This window comes from Narcine bancroftii, chromosome 12, assembly GCF_036971445.1.
Source record: "Narcine bancroftii isolate sNarBan1 chromosome 12, sNarBan1.hap1, whole genome shotgun sequence".
NCBI classification, from domain to species: Eukaryota; Metazoa; Chordata; class Chondrichthyes; order Torpediniformes; family Narcinidae; genus Narcine; species Narcine bancroftii.
This window is the reverse complement of record NC_091480.1, coordinates 82757665-82774378: the sequence shown is the minus strand read 5'-3', so window position 1 is coordinate 82774378 and position 16714 is coordinate 82757665. Positions and strand designations below refer to the sequence as shown.

Genomic DNA, 16714 nt, shown 5'->3' with positions numbered 1-16714 from the left:
TTGCTCTCTTCAAAACCATTGCTCCATGACAGCTGCTCGTGTTGATTATGTGGCAGGCCACTGGTATGGGATAAAACGACTCCAAGGTTTCAGTACAAGGGCTGCCATTGAACTTGCAGTTTTGACTGAGAGGAATATGGCCTCGTAAGTGAAAGGTAAATGTGCCCAGACACAATCACCATCCCAAATTGAAAGCTTTATTTTAAAGCTGATTTTAAGCCACTAAGAAAGAAATTGGTCTGCTCCCTGGGAGGGGATGGTTTGACACCCAAGTCCAGGCTCTATTTCATTTCAGTAAACACCAGAGAGATGGAAGGGCTTAGATGTCCACAAAGTCAACTCGTTGGTAACCTTACTAATTGGATTCTCCACAATCCCTTGACACATCCAAGTTTTGCAGCCACATTAGTTAACACAATGCCCAGCAGCTACACTGCTTAAGGGAACAAGGCAACAAAAAAATGCACATTAAAATGGATTCTGGTTATTGGAATTTAATATTCCAGTTAACTGAACATCTAATTTCAACTGAGGATAATGAGACCTAAATGTTTACGGACCAAAATCATTCACAGCACATTGGCCCAAGTGAAAGTTTTGTCCCAATGTCAATGTATATAGGGCTGCAAATGGACCACAAAACAGCACTGGCTCAAATATTTAAGTTGTGAGAGGATCTCAGCGAGGCAGGCATCATCCATGGGCAGAAATGATCTGTTAACACTTTGAGTCAGGGCAGTGGCATCACTAGGGTTGATGTCACCCAGTGCGGTAACTCATGGTGTCACCACCCTCCCCCAACCCATGGGCCCCCTCCCATACCGGACCATACAGAATCCTTAGGAATGTTTTTTTGTGTTAATGTTATTCATAAATCATAATTTCCGTATATCACTAAGTGTAACGGCAATAGTAGTGAGATAAACAACTAGCAAAATTTAAATTACACCATTACATTATAATATCATATTTAGGTTTACATCATTTAATTTGGTTAAAGTGAAAATTCAGTAAGAAAACTTCATTCGCAGAAAAGTTATTGATATCAGTTCACCAATACTAATGACCACAATATTGTAGCTAAAACACTAGAACATTTGACAAAAGCAGCGACTATAAAAACACCGGCAGCAACGAAAACAACAGCGCGTGGTTGTAGCGCGTGCAGACGAAACCCCGTGATCTGAAGCATTGTTGTAATCGGGTAATAATGACAGCTCTGACTGGATCGCATTAGAAGGTTGAAAAAGTAAATTAGCATAGAGTTTTAGCCTTGTAGGGATATTGATAGATGTAAGCTGGGCTTACAAAAAAAAATGTTTTTGTTGTTTATAACTAACTGCAGGGATATTTTTCATTTTAAAAAAAAAAAAATACATTTCTGCTGAAACACTGCACAAAAAAATTTATGGTCAATCATTTTGGTGTCACCCCCTCTGACTGTATCATCTGGTACAGTCTACACCCCCAACCCCCCTCCCCCCAGTGAATCTGGGCCCTTTTACCAATATCAGAAGTAAAAAGGGTTGATATATTAATATATAAATGGGGGAAGAAGCTGGAATGGGGACAAAAGGTAGGAGAAATGGAGACAGCCAGAGGGAGAGACCACCAGGCAAGGGGAGGGGGTGAGTTGGAGAGAAAAGTAACAGACATAGATGAAGAACTGATGGAAAAAGTAGAATTAGATAAAGATGCAGGTTACATAATGTTAGAAAAATCTTAAATGGATTTTTCTACAATGTACTTAAAAACCAGCATGTTTTCCTCTCCTCCTCTAGCCTCTGCTTCTTTGATTAGATGTTAGTTTTTCCATGACTATACTTGGGCAAAATAACCCTGAATATTTTACCTCACTCAGAGCTGTTCACAAGCAAGTTGCTCATGGTCTCAATTGCGAAACACACAATTGAAATTAGTCAAGATCCTGATTGTAAGAAGCCATGAGTCATGCACAGGAACATCAAACACCTCTAGGTTCAAGAATTAAATCTTTTTCCAACAGCTATCAGGCCCTTGTATTTCCCTTAACCAACCAAATTATAATTCTATTTCAAGACCAATAAGAATCTGTCTGCACATCTTCTGGACTACCAGCCAATTATAAATATTTATTATTTTATTTTTTCTTCCTTTTGCAGTAAAACCCCTGGTATCTGACACCCATGGGGTTTGGAAGATGCCAGATAAGTAAATTTTCCGGTTGCTTGAGATTACATGAGGCATAGATTGGCAAATTAACAGCAAGGCATGCCAAATTTAAACAAATATTTTTTACCTATTTATTTTCCATGGTTTTTTTTTAATTGCTGGTTGCTTAAGACTGCCAGTTGCTTGAATTCTGGATAACGGATTTTACTGTACATTTATTATCTTTTTTTCACTCTTTGTGGCACCTTGTGTTAATTACACTTAAATTGCTTAATTGGGAAGCTGCAGCAGGCAAGATTTTCATTGCATCTGTTCTTGTCTTCGTGACAATAAACACTCATTCATTCAAGGTGTGATGCAGGTCCTCTTGTCACAAAGAAAATGTAGTATTTGAGGTATGCACATCAGAGTTGAAGTCTGCTTCCATGCTTATTTAGATGGCTTCCACTGTGGTTGTGGAGTCCAAGGTGTCTACATGTAGATTTTTCTTTCAGTATTTCTCTTACTGTTCACTCCATCTTCCCCTTTCACTGCTAGTGTGAACAGGACCTGCCAAGTGTATCCAGACCACTGACCCCAGCTTAATAATTTGTCCAACCAATCATGCATGTGACACTCTTCTTCCCCAACCCCACACCAAACAGTACTTTGCACCAACCAGGGAGCTGATGCAAGATAAACCCTCAGTTACGAAGCCCTTGAGGGACTGGAGTGGGGATGGGTGTGCAGTTTTCGGGTCTCTCTTCCAAGTTCAGTGTCAATGGCAAGATTTAAGATTCCTTTATTGTCATGTAAAAACTCTGCACTTTTTCCATGGAATTTCCTTTCCATAAGCCAGACAGATTCGCCATTGTCAGAAATTGCCTAAAGCATCTCTTACAGTCAGAGGAGAAGTAAAAGAGAGTTCCCTCAGAGTCCCCGAATATCTGTTTATTCACTTCCAGCACTGCCACTGCCCGACCTCCAGATCCAAACATCTGACACGATCAGGAAGTACTGTGAGCAGTTCTGGTCACCTCACTAACAGAAGCCATAGAAACAGTGCAGAGGAGATATACAAGGACATTGTCTGGTTCATGAAAACAGGTTGAGTAAACTCGCCCTTTTCTCCTTGGAGTGGCAGAGGATGAGAGGTGACCTGATAGAGTTGTTTAAGATGACGAGAGGCATTGATCATGTAGAGTCAGAGGCTTTTTCCTAGGGCTGAAATGGTTGCCACAAGAGGACGGGTTTAAGGGGTTGGGGAGTAGGTACGGAGAAGATGTCAGGGGTAATTTTTTAAAAAATAAACGCAAAGAGTGGTGGGTGTGTGGAACAGGCTGCCGGCAACAGTAGTGGAGGCAGAGATGTTGGGGTCCATTAAGAGAATTTTGGATAGGTACATGGAGGTTAGGAAAATAGAGGCCTATGGGAAAGCCGAGTAATTTCTAAGGTAGGGACATGTTTGGCACAACTTTGTGAGCTGAAGGGCCTGTATTGTGTTGTAATTCTTCGATAAAACTTTCAGCACCCTTTCATGTCCTGGTTCCAATACCTGACATGCCTTCAGCCATTCTCCATTTGTCCACTGCCTGCTGTGAATCCCTCAACCGCAATTGCCAGCAGCCTGGATGGGTTCCTCGCTTCAGGTCATCAACAGCCTGTGTGTTCTTCAACCACAGAACCCCTCATTGGTCCGCTGCCATGGTCACCATCCCGTGGTTCATCTCCTCAGCTTCTCCTTCTTAAACTGAGGGTGGTCTCCCCTTTTCCTTTGTGTGCAAAGTTCCATCGTGTATGATCCCTGGCTCAGGCTCCATGAGGATCGCTTCAGCACAAACTTCTCTTCCTTTAAAGTACACCCGGCTCTACCATCGGGCAAGGAGCACCTGTACACACCAAAACAGGCCCTGCAACCCAACTTCACATGCAGACCATGGTGTCTACCTGAGCTATACCCATGTTCCTGCATCCTTCTAAACACTTCCTATCCATGTACCTGGCTAAATTTTTTTTTTGAATGTTGTAATTGTACCCACCACTCCCACTTCCTCTGCCAGCTTTTCTTCTGTGTGAACAAGGAGCCCCTCAAGTCCTTTGTAAAACTTCACCCCTCTGGTTTTAGATTTGCCTCACCGGGGGAGGGGGAAGACAGATCCATGTGCCTCATTAATTATTCTTATACCATCCATCAAATCAATTGAGATATAGAATTTATGGCAGTTAAAGACAAAAAATGTTTCTTTATTTATCCCAGAACATAATGGTATTGACATCAAGAATCTACAATGAAAGATGAATGTAAAGACTTCATTAGGTTTCAAAACCATCAGATCTCATTTTACTAATTATTGTTAAGTAATTGAAATCAATCCTATTATCATAAATGCTAAATGGCTGGAACATTCAGTGAGAATGAAAATCTTACTGTTTCCTAGGTGATTGCTGTAGAACACAAAGGATTGATCCAAAGTGCATCACCCTGTGCCTTATGCTTAATGTTCAACAATTTAAACACGTGTTCATTTATCTCGTGCACAAGCACGAAGTACAAAACCATGATGCATTCTAGGAGCATTAAACTATGAAGATAAATTAAAGATAGAAAGAATAATTTACAAGACAAGGTGTAATTTGACCTTTGTTGTTTTGATCCTTTACGAGCCTCTAGGTGGTTACATCCTCTGAATGAAATGTCCAACTGAAGTGAACTGTCTGGTCGCGGGCAGGGGGGGTGTTCACAATCTGAAAAGAGGCAAGCTCCCAGTTTGTGGCACTTTTCATTTCACGATTAAGCCACAGGGCATCACTCCCCCTTCCCCAAAAATTAGGTGAAATATGCAGATTATCCGGCCCGATCAGCTCTTGCCAGCATGGTTTTTTTTCACTCTAAGGGTAGTTTCTTTCTCATCCACTCGTCAGCATCGCCCTCTAACCACTTTGCATTCATCTGTCTTGATTCTTTTCTTTGGCTTGGCTTCGCGGACGAAGATTTACAAAAACTGCTAAGAGGGAGTAATGAGGATTTGTCAAATTGTCTTATACAATTCCTTCTCCCTACTCCATTCCTTCTCTTGACAGTGGAAATTAATTTGGGAACTTGCATTGCCTGGAGTCGCAACCTTTCGTTATGTGTTATTTCCTCATTAACCTTTACCAGTGTTAAACCTTTTTACCAGTGATAAATCACTCTAAGTTAGTGTTGTGAAGATGCATTCTTATAACAGGCAAAGAAATTCCTCCATTTAAGGAGTTTTCCCAAAGACACCATTTGAACAGATGTAATATTTCTCTATGTCCGACACCCTCCACCTACTGGCTCCTACTCTAACCCCTATCTGTTCTTTACTGCCCCCTCTCAGAGACAGAAAATTCGGTCCTCAGTACAGGAACTCGCCTTCATCCCCCTTCACTTACACCTCAACGAGTTTCATTCAGCCCATGATGTTAAACTTTTTTTTCCTCCATACGTCTCCAAGCCCACTTCTTCCCCAGAATTTCTACTCTTTCCTCCCTTCCCCCCACCCCACACCACTGCAGATTCCTCGCATCTTAAACCTTCTTCCTCCTCTAGGACAATCCATTTTGGCCTTCTACCCACTTTAGATCAGTGGGAAGGGGGGATTGTTGGTTAGTTGGGTGGCACATTACTATACTGTATTTTTAAATTAAAATTGTTTCTCCCCCAGAGGGTGGTAAATCTAGGATTTTGCTACCCGTAGAAGCAGTGAGGACTACCTCAGTAAATATATTTAAGACAAGGTTGGATAGTTTTTTTTTAAAAGAGTTGAGGGATATGTGGAAAAGGCAGGAAGGTGGAGATTAGCCGATCATCAGATTAGCTCAATGAATGGCAGAGCAGGCTTGACGGGCCAGATGGCCGACTCCTGCTCCCATTTCTTGTGTTCTGGTGCAAGCTATAAGTGCATTTAAAAATCCACGATTACAATAGAGCCAAAAGAACCATTAGCAAATATGCTTTCAATTGCTGTTAGACATGCATTCTAGGCTTTTTATTTTTTAATGTTCACCCAGTGGGTTGCACAGATCGAGAATTCTGTGCATGTTCCAGTAGAATTATCAGGCTATGGCTCTCTTTGTTAACCACACCCATTTCTCAACCAAGTGGGAGTTCAAGCATCATGGGATAATGATATCCAGCAGGAACCTGGGTCATTTCTCCAACACTCTCTTCCAAAGTTGTATAATCCCTCATTACTGAATTTGGAATAGCCCAAACATACCAGAGCACCTACATAATCATATCAAAATATTCAGATTAAGTAAACCCACCCAAGTATTGTACAGTGCTTCCGAGAAGTTGGAAGTACATCTAACTGGAACAATGATCCAGGAGGCTGCAAACAACCTAGCAAGTTAAACCCACACCTTAACCCAGAAATGTACCTTCCTCACAGAAATTCATCTGGAGTAATTTGAGCAGTTAAAGTAATAATCTCAAGTTGTTTTACAGAAAATCTTGTTCAGCCAATAACTCTCCTCCATAGACCTGCACTGATCCTTTATTTCTTTCCCCCCCCCCGCCCCACCCAAACTCTCCACACCCCCAAACCCCTTTTCTCCTCAGTTTCTTTTAACAATACTGTCTTTTGTTGGCAGCTGCATCTCAGGTGAATTCCAGTGCGGCAGCTGAGGCACAGGATATAAAACAAAACATCTGCAGACTTAACCAGGAGGTAAAGTATGTTGGAAAACTCAAGTAATTCCTGTTTTGTCATGGCTGAATTGCCTGTTCTGAGTGGTTCATTGTGCCTTTATAAACAGGACGTCACAAGCCTCAACACTGATTCTCTTACAAATCGTACTGCATGAAAATATGAATGGATAGTGGTAACACAATAGAAACTCACCTTCTGATTGTTCTCTCATCATCCAAATGTTTTAGACCATCGACCCCTTCATGGAATCCTTGCTCCCTCATCAACCCCCAGCCATTGAAGTGTTCTTTGCATGTCAGAAGGTGTCTGATTGGTGGGGTGGCGACACTGTCCAAGGATGTTGGGGGTGGGGGTGGTTTCACGATGCTGCCGTCCACCTTTCTCGACCTCCCATTCTCTCTCAACTTATTAGATGGCCGGAGCCAAATACAACATGGCGGCCAACTCCTGCAAGAGGTTGACCACCAATGCCAGCTCTCAAGAGGTTGGCCACCCCTACCATAGGCATGATTTTCCATATATACACCCCTGTTTTCAACATCAAAAGTTCAATCAAACCCCTTTCAAGCCCCAGGCATTTATCGACCCCTTGATAGTCCCATCAAACCCCCCCCCCCCCCGGGGCCTCCTGATTTAGATACAATAAAGTCATAACTTATCTCCTTTGCAGATTTATTTCCTCTCCACATGGCTATGCAATAGGGAACACTGAGGGGTGGTGACAATTCCCAAAATTAACAGAAACCCTAGGAAACTGCTGACTGGGGTGGCTTTCATCAACACGCTAGTAAACACTGCAGAAGCATGATCTGGATGAAGCGATGGGGGGTTTCTCCCATTCATTATGTAACTGCAAACTTGAGGGTTTGGTAGCATGAAGGTTAAGATACTGCACCAGCTTGCAGAGGTCCAAGACATAAGTTACAACTGGAGAATTTAAAATCAAGTTATTAAAAGATAAAGCAGGAATAAAGTAAAACCTTGTCTCCACACTAACCTATGAGCTTGTTGTCTCGTTCACCAGCGTCTTGGATGACAATGTGGTAAACTGGATCAGCAGGTTTGGATGACACAAGGATTAAAGCCATTGTGAGCAGCAAAGGCAGCTTTCAAAGGACTAGAAAAATGGCAGATGGAGTTTAATGCCGACAAGTGTGAGGTGTTGTATTTTGGAAGGACAAACCAAGAAAAGACATGGTAAATTGTCGGGCACAGAGAGATCTGGGAATACTGGTACACAATTTTCTGAAAGTAGTGTCACTGACGGATAGGATTGTAAAGAGTGGTTTTGGCATATTTGACTTCATAAATCAAAGTATTAAGGAGTTGGGATGTTATGGTAAAGGTATAGAGACATTGGTAAGGACAAATTTGGAGTATTGTGTGCTGTTTTAAGGAAATATATCAATAAGATTGAAAGAGTGCAGGGAAGATTTAGTAGGATGTGGGCGAGACTTCAGGAACCAAGTTACAGGGAAAGATTAAACGGGTTAGGACATTATTCCCTGAGGCTTAGAAGAATGGGGGGAGATTTAATAGAGATATTTAAAATTATGAGGGGGATAGATAGAGTAAATCTAGGTAAGCTTTTTCCACTGAGGTTATGGATTGGGACTAGGGAGATGATGGTTAGCACAGACTAGAGGGGGAAAATGGCCTGTTACAAAGGAGGAAAAACCCAACACCCAACCCCAACCCACCAATTTTCCCCTTGCAACCGTGTCTGCCTGTCCCGCATCGGACTTGTCAGCCACAAACGAGCCTGCAGCTGACGTGGACTTTTTACCCCCTCCATAAATCTTCGTCCGCGAAGCCAAGCCAAAGAAAATAAGGATTCTATGGTAGGTAAACTACAGACCAGAGGGAAAAGGGAAACGTTTAGGGGGACATTAGGGGGAACCTCTTCACACAGAGAGTGGTGGGGGTGTGGACAAGCTGCCAGTTGAAGTGGTGAATGCAAGCTCAATTTTAACATTTAAGAAAAATTTGGACAGGTACATGGGTTGGAGGAGTAGGAAAGGCTTTGGACTGCGTGGAGGTCAGTGGGACGAGGCAGAATAATAGTTCAGCACAGACTAGAAGGGCCTGTTTCAGTGCTGTAATGTATGGTTCAGGAGAAAAGGTCTGTTATTTTGCATAAGTTGGTCCATAAAGGTCCCCAGATCAAATACTCTGGTTAACTATCTTCTAAAATGGCTTCTAGGGTCAGTCAGGGAGAACAATAAATGTTATCAGCATCCTGTGAAAAAATGTAAAAGAAAACTCCATGGGGCATGTTGCCCATGTGCTCAAGGATGTTGAGTGCATCTTACTGTCGACTCCCCTGTGCAAGCTGTAAAGACAATGCTTAATTTCTGTTGTTATTGGCCATTATGGGCACACTGATAAGTGGACAGGTGGATTTGAAAGCAATAGGAAATATTTAACGTAGCTTCTCAGAACCATGAGAACGTGAGATCATAGAAATAGAATCAGAAGTAATTGTGTCCTCCCCTTGCACTATAATTTGCCAATCATTTACCCCATATCCCTTTATTTTCTCTGTCTTGCATATAGTTAGCAACCAAGTCTCCACAAACTTTTTGGGCAATTAATTCTAAAGATTCCCTACCCTTGAATTGAAGAAATGTTCCATCTCTGTTCTGAATGGCCTATATTATTTTGAGACTGTGACCCCTGGTTCAAAACACCCCAACAGAAACTTTGCATCAACCTTCAAGAAATTAAAACCTATCATGAATCACCTGACTTTGCTCTAAACTCAAGAGAATACAACTTGGCCTCAATTATCAGATAAACCCTTCACCTGAGGAAATAATTTGAATTTCCACACCTCTTCAACAAAGAGAGAGAGGGGGAGAGAGAGGGAGAGAGAAAGAGAGAAAGAGGGAGAGACTCTCCATAGTATTGAAGCAAGCATCTATTCTCTTGTATTCTTATCGACTTACAATAAAGCTAACATACAATTTGTCTTTCTAATTGCTTCCTCAACCTACAAATTAACTATTAATAATTTATCTACAAAATGATACCCTGATCCAAACACATTTCAATTTCTGCACTTTTCTACTTTCTATATTTTCCTATTCTCTGAGACATTATGGAGTTTCGTATCTTACTTATCAATGAATGTGTTAATTAATTTAGCCAAAGTGTAGGCTGTCAGTCAGTTGGAAGAAGGGCTAAACTAGTCTACTCACATGGGAAATAATTGTAAAGTGAGGTGTAAATTGTTCTCATGAAAGCTATCAGATTTCCATGTTTTATCTGTTGTTGGATTTCACACTCAACAGTCAATACAGAATAACAAAAGCATCCTTGCTTTCACAGCAAGGTTCAAATTGTCAAAGCACCGTTTTCCTCTCCAATATCAAATTGTTTTGTGTATTTTTTTAATGCAGCATCAGCCAGTGTTTGGCTGCTCTCGGGTTCTTCACTTTATACTCCAACTAAACCATAACTCCAAACATTCATCCAAAAACAAGAAATTCAGGTTTTTTTTTAAAATAAAGCCATTCATATAAACATGAACTAAAATATAAACAAGTATTCTAATCAGGGAGAGCTTAAAAAAAGGGAAGAATACTGCAGATTTTGAAAAGCTAACAAAGACTGAACAAATTGGAAGCAGCAATTTTCATATTTTGCAGTGAAATATTACTTAGAAATTCTCCTAATAATGTAGTAGAATCTGAAAGTTATTCTCTTCATCTGAAATTCAGGACCAGGGTGCAATGGACTGGTGCACCTTACCAGTTGGAAAATAAATTTCACATCAGAAAATATTTCTGTAAGTATCATACTTATACTAGAAGTTGCTCATAGCATTTCTATCTTTTAAGTCAGAAGTTATTTCTTCAAGCAAATCACCCAATACCAAGGCAAACTACATTACAGTATAGAAGAGGTCAGCAGCATCAGCTGTTCAGAGGAGACGAGAAACTGCTCAATCAGATATTTGAGAAACATCCCAGAATGCAATTTAATGCAGAGATGGGAAGTTCTCCTTGGTCAAGTGGCCAGTTTTTATTGCTCCACCAGCAATCCCTGTTATCAGCCTTTTAATGTCATTCCATGCTTGCTACTCTAAAATATATAATGATCAGATCCTATTTATTGTCATGTAATGAATCAGAAGTATAATATTACACAAAATTGTCAGGCAGACTAAGATTCTCCATTAGCATTAGTATTGCCTGGTACCCTTACAGTCAGAGAAAGAGAATCTGAGGCTCCCAGAGTCACTATGTGTCCATGGATTGTCTATCAGTGCTCCCACAGCCTCAGCAGCTGCACAAGACTCCAGTTCTGTTCAAACAATCGGCAGCTTGAGTCCAGATCCAAACACTGACATGATGAGGAAGCCTTCAGTGCCCAGGGCTCTTCAGGAGCCCTCCTTGCCCTCAGAATCTTCTTGAATCCCGATTCTGATACCTGGTTCATAAACCAGTCTCCCAGCAGTCCAAAGCCTGATGCGAATCCTTTGACCTCAAGTTGCCAGCAGCCCATGAGGGTTCCTCGCCCGCAAGTCACCAACAGCTCACTGCCTCTGTGTGTCCTACAGCTGCAGAACCCCCTCACCAGTCCGCCACTGTGGTCACCATCCTTAGGGACATCTCCTCGGGCTTCTCCTTCTCAACAGTTGGGGAGAGTTCTCATTACTGGTGAATGCACCAGTCCACTGCTTCCCTGGAGTCTGCAACCCCTCAAGGCCGCTGCCAAACACAGGTGCTGCTATCTTGGAGCCAGAACCTGCGGTCACAGGATTTTAAACAAAATGCCTTCATCTCCTTTAACAGGCCATTTAAACCGGTCATCAGTTGTCAGTCTGGATGGTAGAATCCCACAGGCCAATGCTGTGTCTCTGCTCCCCGTGTCCACACGGGTGGCAGCGTTGCTGTTACAGCAGTTCCAGCCGCACAACAAATCTTATTATTGTCTTTCTCACAAATACATTGTACAAATGCACCATTATTCTTAATTGTTGCAGCCACACAAGATAGATCAACAACAATAGTACATACAAAATTTCGTGACAATGTACCATGATCAGGAAAAGCAATAATAATTAGAAAAAGTTTAGATAAACACATGTTCACAGTTTCTGTTGTGAAAAATAAGTGATGTTTCCATCATGTATATAGATCATTTGGTGGACCTGGAGTTAATTCTGTTTAGGATAGTTCAGAGAGTTCCAAGAGGCTGTTGTTAAAAAACCTATTCTTGAACCGAGAGGTCCCAGACCTCAGGCCTGGAGGTAGCAGTAAGAAGAAATTGTGACCAGGATGATGGAGATCTTTTATGATGTTGGGTTCCTTCTTGAGGCAGTGCCTCGTATAGATATTTCAATGGATGGGGAAAAAAAAAAATCAGTGCCCACAACTAGGTTTGCAACTTCTTCAGCAGCTTTCTGCATTCATGTACACTTGAGTTTCCAAATCTGCCCGTGATGCAGCCAGTCAGCATACTTTCCATCGTACACTAGGGTATTTGACAACTTGCCAAGTCTCTACAGACTTCTTAGAAAGTAAAAAGTGCTGGTGGGCCTTCTTCACCACTGCTTCAATGTGCTGAATCCAGAAGTTGTGCTCTCATACATGGACACCCAGGACCTTGAAGGTGCTAACCCTCACCCGTCAAGTGAAGACAGGTGTGTGATTCCTCAGACTCTCCTTCCTGATGTTTTGCACCACACGACCTGATTCTCCATCCTGTATTCTGACTCATCATTACCTGTTATTCAGCCAACTGTGGTGGTGTTGTCAGTGTATTTGTAGATTACTATGGAAGTGACCTAGGCTACCAATCAGAGGTATAGAGGCAAGGACCACACATGAAGCCTTAAGTTATCCCTGTTCATGATCATGCATCTTGGCAGTTGATGGAATAGGAGGTCAAAGAATATGTTCAGCATCTGAAGAGGGAAATAGTTAAAGTTTCAGATCAATATTCCTTTGTTAGAACTATTTTGGTTGGTTAAGGTAGAGGTTTGTTTTTTTTTTAATTTTTTTATTTTTCACACCATAAATCACATTAACCATGATACACACTTTTTCCTTTTCACACATATACAGTGCCATTTTCTCCCCCCCCCCCTCCCTCCTCCCATCCCACACAAGGATACATTAAACCAGTCAGACAATGTTGTCATTCAATAAAAATACACCAGAAATTCTACTGAGTCCATTCTTTTCATTTCCTTTTCCTTCCGTTAACTTAGGTAATGATTGTCCCCGGTAGGTTTTCGCTATTGTATTTAATGTAAGGCTCCCATATTTGTTCGAATATTTCAATATTATTTCTTAAACTATATGTTATTTTTTCTAATAGAATACATTTATATATACCATTGTTGTATTTTCAAATTATCTTTCAATTTCCAGGTTAACATAATACATTTTTTTGCTACGGCTAGAGCTATCTTAACAAATCTTTTTTGTGCATCCTCCAAATCAATTCCAAATTCTTTATTTTTTATGTTACTTAGGAGGAAGATCTCTGGATTCTTTGGTATATTGTTTTCTGTTATTTTATTTAATATCTGATTTAGATCTTCCCAAAATTTTTTTACTTTCTCACATGTCCAGATTGCATGAATTGTTGTTCCCATTTCTTTTTTACATCGAAAACATCTATCAGATACTGTTGGGTCCCATTTATTTAACTTTTGAGGTGTAATGTATAGCCTGTGTATCCAGTTATATTGTATCATACGTAACCTCGTATTTATTGTATTTCTCATCGTTCCGGAGCATAGCTTCTCCCATGTTTCCTTTTTTATCTTTATATTTAAATCTTGTTCCCATTTTTGTTTAGTTTTACCATTTGTTTCCTCATTCTCCTTTTCTTGCAGTTTAATATACATATTTGTTATAAATCTTTTGATTAACATTGTATCTGTAATCACATATTCAAGGTTACTTCCCTCTGGCAAACTCAAACTGCTTCCTAATTTATCCTTCAAGTAGGATCTCAATTGGTAATATGCCAGCGCTGTATCTCCAGTTATATTGTACTTATCTTTCATTTGTTCAAAGGATAAGAATCTATTTCCTGAAAAACAATTTTCTATTCTTTTAATCCCTTTTTTTCCCCATTCTCTAAAGGAAAGGTTATCTATTGTAAAAGGGAGTAACTTGTTTTGCGTCAATATTAGTTTTGGTAATTGATAATTTGTTTTATTTCTTTCTACATGAATCTTCTTCCAAATATTGAGGAGATGATGTAATACTGGAGAACTTCTATGTTGTACCAATTTTTCATCCCATTTATATAATGTGTGTTCAGGTATCTTTTCCCCTATTTTATCTAATTCTAATCTCGTCCAATCTGGCTTTTCCCTTGTTTGATAAAAATCTGATAGGTATCTTAATTGTGCGGCTCTATAATAATTTTTAAAGTTTGGCAGTTGTAAGCCTCCTTGTTTATACCATTCTGTTAATTTATCTAGTGCTATCCTCGGTTTCCCCCCTCTCCAAAAAAATTTCCTTATTATTTTCTTTAACTCCTTGAAGAATTTCTCTGTCAGTTGTATTGGAAATGCCTGAAATAAGTATAATATCCTTGGAAAAATGTTCATTTTAATACAGTTTATCCTTCCTATTAGTGTTAGTGGTAAATCTTTCCAATGCTCTAAATCGTCCTGTAATTTTTTCATTAGTGGATAATAATTGAGTTTATATAGTTGGCCGAGATTTTTGTTTATTTGTACACCTAGGTATCTTATTGCTTGCATTTGCCATCTAAATGGTGATTCCTTCTTAAATTTTGAGAAATCCGCATTATTCATAGGCATTGCTTCACTTTTATTTATGTTTATCTTGTAACCCGACACTTCTCCATATTCCTTCAATTTCTTATATAATTCTTTTATTGATAGTTCTGGTTCTGTTAAGTACACTATAACATCATCCGCAAATAAACTGATTTTATACTCCTTGTCTTTTATTTTTATTCCTTTTATATTATTATCTGTTCTTATCAATTCTGCTAGTGGTTCTATAGCTAACGCAAACAATAAAGGTGATAGTGGGCATCCCTGTCGTGTTGACCTGCTTAAGTTAAATTGTTTTGATACATGTCCATTTACTGTCACTTTCACTAATGGTCCCTTCTATAATGCTTTAATCCAATTAATATACTTCTCCGGTAAACTGAATTTTTGCAATACTTTGAACAAATAATTCCATTCTACTCTGTCAAAGGCCTTCTCTGCGTCTAAAGCAACTGCTACTGTTGGTGCTTTATTCCCTTCTACTGCATGAATTAAGTTAATAAATTTACAAATATTGTCTGTTGTGCGTCTTTTTTTGATAAATCCAGTTTGGTCTAGATTTACCATTTTCGGTACATACTCTGCTAATCTGTTTGCTAATAATTTAGCTATTATCTTATAATCTGTGTTACGTAAAGATATTGGTCTATATGACGCTGGTGTGAGTGGATCTTTCCCTTGCTTTAGTATTACTGTAATTATTGCTGTTTTACATGAATCTGGTAAGCTTTGCGTTTTATCAATCTGGTTGATTACTTCCAGGAGGGGCGGAATTAATAAGTCTTTAAATGTTTTATAGAATTCTATTGGGAGTCCATCCTCTCCTGGTGTCTTATTATTTGATAATTTTTTTATTATCTCTTGTATTTCTACTATTCCAAATGGCTCTGTTAATTTATTTTGTTCCTCTATTTGTAGTTTTGGTAGTTCAATTTTAGTTAGAAATTCATCTATTTTCCCTTCTTTCCCTTCGTTTTCAGTTCGGTATAATTGTTCATAGAATTCTCTAAAGTTTTCCTTAATTTCTTTTGGATTATATGTAATTTGTTTGTCTCTTTTCCTTGATGCCAATACCATTTTCTTAGCTTGTTCTGTCTTAAGCTGCCATGCTAGGATTTTGTGCGTTTTTTCACCTAGTTCATAATATTTCTGTTTTGTCTTCATTATATTTTTCTCCACCTTATATGTTTGTAGTGTTTCATATTTTATTTTTTTATCCGCCAATTCTCTTCTTTTAGTAATATCTTCCTTCATTACTAATTATTTTTCTATATTTACTATTTCCCTTTCCAACTGCTCTGTTTCCTGATTATAGTCCTTCTTCATCTTGGTTACATAACTTATTATTTGCCCTCTAATGAATGCTTTCATTGCATCCCATAGTATAAACTTATCTTCCACTGATTCCGTATTTATTTCAAAATACATTTTAATTTGTTTTTCAATAAATTCTCTAAAATCCTGCCTTTTAAGTAACATGGGGTTTAATCTCCATCTATACATTCTTGGAAGGATGTCCTCTAACTTTACTGTCAATATTAAGGGTGAATGGTCCGATAGTATTCTAGCTTTATATTCTGTTTTTTTACTCTATCTTGCATACGAGCTGATAACAAAAATAGGTTTATTCTTGAGTATGTTTTATGTCTAGCCAAGTAATATGAATATTCCTTTTCCTTTGGGTGTTATTTCCTCCATATATCCAAAAGTTGCATTTCTTCCATCGATTTAATTATAAATTTGGTTACTTTGTTCTTTCTGTTAATTTTTTTCCCAGTTTTGTCCATATTTGAATCCAAATTCAGGTTGAAATCCCCTCCTATTAATATGTTCCCTTGCGTATCTGCTATCTTCAAAAAGATATCTTGCATAAACTTTTGATCTTCATCGTTAGGTGAATATATATTGAGTAGATTCCAAAACTCCGAATATATCTGACATTTTATCATTACATATCTCCCTGCTGGATCTATTATTTCCTCTTCTATTTTAAATGGCACATTTTTACTAATTAATATAGCTACTCCTCTTGCTTTTGAATTATACGATGCTGCCGTTACGTGTCCTACCCAATCTCTCTTTAATTTCTTATGCTCCAATTCAGTTAAATGTGTTTCTTGCACAAATGCTA

General features: G+C 39.2%; 1 protein-coding gene across 1 annotated transcript in view; it reads left to right on the top strand.

Moving 5' to 3' along the window:
• Window positions 1–16714, top strand: part of LOC138746674 (voltage-gated delayed rectifier potassium channel KCNH4-like) — a 172920-nt gene that overhangs the window by 139861 nt on the left and 16345 nt on the right. Inside the window, exon 15 of the mRNA XM_069904963.1 lies at window positions 6751–6827. Within this exon, the coding sequence (XP_069761064.1) occupies window positions 6751–6827 (77 nt within the window). The remainder of the gene's footprint in view (window positions 1–6750; window positions 6828–16714) is intronic.